Here is a 3277-nt window from a genome sequence, read left to right as displayed (position 1 = left end):
ATAGGTATTTAAAAGGTCATTTAACGTCTAGAAGACGAGACATTGTTTGGACAGAATGGTGGCGTTGGAGTGGCCACTGTTTTGTATTAGGATGAATTTTAAGAAAATATTATTTTAAAATATAGAATTGGAAAAAAAAAAAAATTATTATTAATGAAAAAATAATAATTTTACTAATGAGCTTGGGTTAAAACTAATAATAATATATTATTAATATTTATTATAAAAATATTGTAAAGAATCGTCAACTCTTCTATATAAAAATACCATTTTAACACCCAAAAATCTATTTTATTATTTTACCGCGTCCACCCAACCCCACCTTCCACACACACCTTCCTAGCTTCCCCCTCAATAAACCCGCAATATCTTTTACCTCCCGTACAAACTCACCTTCACGCTTTTCACCACACGCGCCTGTTTTTTTCCCCGTAAGTCCCATTGGGTGTTGGAATATCAGGCGCGTGGGGACTTGTTCACTTGTTAAGTCACATGGATAGCGTTAGGGAGTTAGAGAAATATTAAACTTACCAAACTTTGGACACTACTTTGGCAAAATTCATCCCAAAAAAATAAAAACCATATTTTTCCCACCCATCCTACCCTTACACGTTTATATCACACTCACCACATATTTCGAAATCCTACTACATCCACACGTTTTTTTTTTTTTAAATCCACACGTTTTATTCAGACATTCAAACGACAATACTGTTTTCTTTCCCATCCTACTCTTTGCTAACTTTTCATTTCCCTCTTCAGTATTCTCTCCCCTTCTCTGTCTCTCTCGTCAATATGAGTGTGTGCAACTGTGCAAGGGCTCTCAAGAAAGAAAATTGCCTTGGGAGAAAAAAGACAGCCATTGAACAGCTACTTGAAATAGATGGCGCTATAGATTTCTTTTTGATGACTGCCTCCATGAATGTCAATTGGGAAGGCAGCTCCACAGATATTGAAAGGCACAAACTAACTGTAATTGCAGCAGCCGTAAACCGGCAGTTTGAAATGAAACTTGATTGCTTCGACGTAAGATTAACGTGGGCCAAACTCCGGAACCGCTGGGAAACCTGGGTCCGTGCGACCCATTATGTGCCTCCCAAAAAGGTTAATCCTACCACTGGAGAAATCAATATTGATGACTTCGCCTGGGATCAATTAGTGAGGGTTAGTCTTATTTCCTTTTCTGTCAATGCTACTTTTTCATCTGTCTGTTTATTTTCTTTATATGTTTGTTGCTTTTTTTTTTTTTTGCCTAGTTGAAAACAAATACAAAACTCACGTATGAATCCAAATCACACAATAGAAAATGAATAAAATAAGTGAAAGTGAAGACGTAAAACTCTGCATTCTGTCTGGTATAGATGGTCTGTTCCTTGCTGTTCTTGTTATCTGGGCTTCCTTGTTTTGTGGTTTGGTTGACGAGGAGATTATTATTTTTTTTGTCAGTATAATTTAAAGAGAGAGAGGTTCTAAAATAAGAATGGTAGTCTGTTCGGCCGAAGATGCTGTCCCGTTTCTATTCAAAATTATAATATAGGTTATATTTGTGCAGGTAGTTCCGGGCGCGGAAATTTTTCGAAGGAAAAAAATGATTTCGCCAAACATGGTTTGCACGGTTTTTAACCGTACTCCACCGTCGCTAGCGCCCGAAGAGTTACCATCAAGGGTTCGCCTGAATATGTCATTAGCATCTAAAATGAGGGGAAAATCTACCGAAGAGGAAGAATTGAATGCTTGTATGGACGAGGTCTACAAAATTGACAAATTGAAGATTTCTGAGAATTATGTTTATTTTTGTTTTGCACTTTTTAGAGAAGGTGAATTCCGGCGTTGTTTTAATTTACTTCCCAACAAAACTTTGAAGTATGAATATATTGTTCTGCAATATAATCTGAATTTTGAAGTTTGAATACGTTGTTCTGGAATATAATCTGTGCGTTGCGCTTTAGCGGGTATTATTGTCCGGTCACGGTATAGACATGTATCCTATTGTCCATTGCCCCACAAAGCGGGGTGTGAGAGGCGGGACCCACACACTGTGGAGTTCACCTCTTAAAAGAAGGCTATTTCTGATTCCTGATTTCTTAGTTAAAAAAAACGTGTGCAAGCACACGTGTGAAATAGTTACAGTACCCAAGACTAATCACACTGTTTAGCAGCTAAGACTAATCACATCGAGACACCTATAAAAGATTGAGTCATGTGTGACTTCCTTTTAAGAAAAATATTAATAGCTAAACCACATATATCATATGCATCTATTTCTTCCTCCTTTTCTTTCAATCTTTGACAAGTGAATTCCAAAACCATATGCTGCCATGCACCCAACACGCAGCCAAGTAAATTCTTACTTTCATTGTCTTGCTTCTTCTTGTTGCCACGATGAAATCTGAAACATTTGACTGTTTTTGAAGTAAATTTTTAGAATCACTATATCAATAGGACACAAATGCTTTAGATATTAGTGAACTCAAATTATAAATAAACCAGTGTGTAAACTTAACTTTCACCATTTGGGTTTAAAATGTAGAAAATTTGCAAATTGTGGAGATCAGAGGTATATGAAAAGTATACATAGACTAACCTATAGGCATCTTTTATTTATTTTTTTATTTTTTTTTTTCAAAAAATGCAAGTGGCAAGACTGTAATCCATATGGAATCTTTTATATATATATATATATATATATATTTTTTTTTTTTTTTTTCAAAAAATGCAAATGGCAAGACACAAGTATTATTAGACAAAATCACTCAGTAATGAGATTATTTCTCCTTATATACGTTTTTTGATCGAGAAAGGTAAGCCTCCTGACACACGTTAATTTCTCTTATTTTTAATTTAAGTAAATCAAGGACAAATAACATTTTTTTTCCTCCACACGGAGTCATAATTTTAGAAGAAAAATGATGCTGCTTAAAAACCCAGCAAAGTCCAACCATTAATAAGGTGAAAATTAGCAGAACACACAGAGAAGAGTAAGCAAATTGTCAATTACGTTGCCAAGCCAGATTTGGTATTAATTATATCTATTAATCTGTTTCTATTTCTATGAACTATATAAAAAACAGCTATGTCGCTACAGTATTTATATACTGTTCATGCCACTTTTCCTCCACACGGAGTCTTAATTTTAGAAGAAAAATGATGCTGCTTAAAAACCCAGCAAAGTCCAACTATTAATAAGGTGAAAATTAGCAGATCACACAGAGAAGAGTAAGCAAATTGTCAATTACGTTGCCAAGCCAGATTTGGTATTAATTATATCTATTAATCT

General features: G+C 34.9%; 1 protein-coding gene across 1 annotated transcript; it reads left to right on the top strand.

The window, feature by feature from the left end:
• The first annotated feature begins 739 nt into the window (after nucleotides 1-739).
• On the top strand, nucleotides 740-1909 carry LOC115972874. The gene is made up of 2 exons (XM_031093108.1): nucleotides 740-1164; nucleotides 1553-1909. The coding sequence occupies exons 1-2, from the start codon at nucleotides 796-798 to the stop codon at nucleotides 1907-1909; spliced, it is 726 nt and encodes a 241-aa protein (XP_030948968.1). The 5' UTR covers nucleotides 740-795.
• Nucleotides 1910-3277: the final 1368 nt, after the last annotated feature.

Source organism: Quercus lobata, unplaced genomic scaffold, assembly GCF_001633185.2.
Source record: "Quercus lobata isolate SW786 unplaced genomic scaffold, ValleyOak3.0 Primary Assembly Scq3eQI_107, whole genome shotgun sequence".
NCBI classification, from domain to species: domain Eukaryota; kingdom Viridiplantae; phylum Streptophyta; class Magnoliopsida; order Fagales; family Fagaceae; genus Quercus; species Quercus lobata.
Note: the sequence above shows the minus strand (reverse complement) of the source record. Positions and strands in the feature narration are given on the sequence as shown.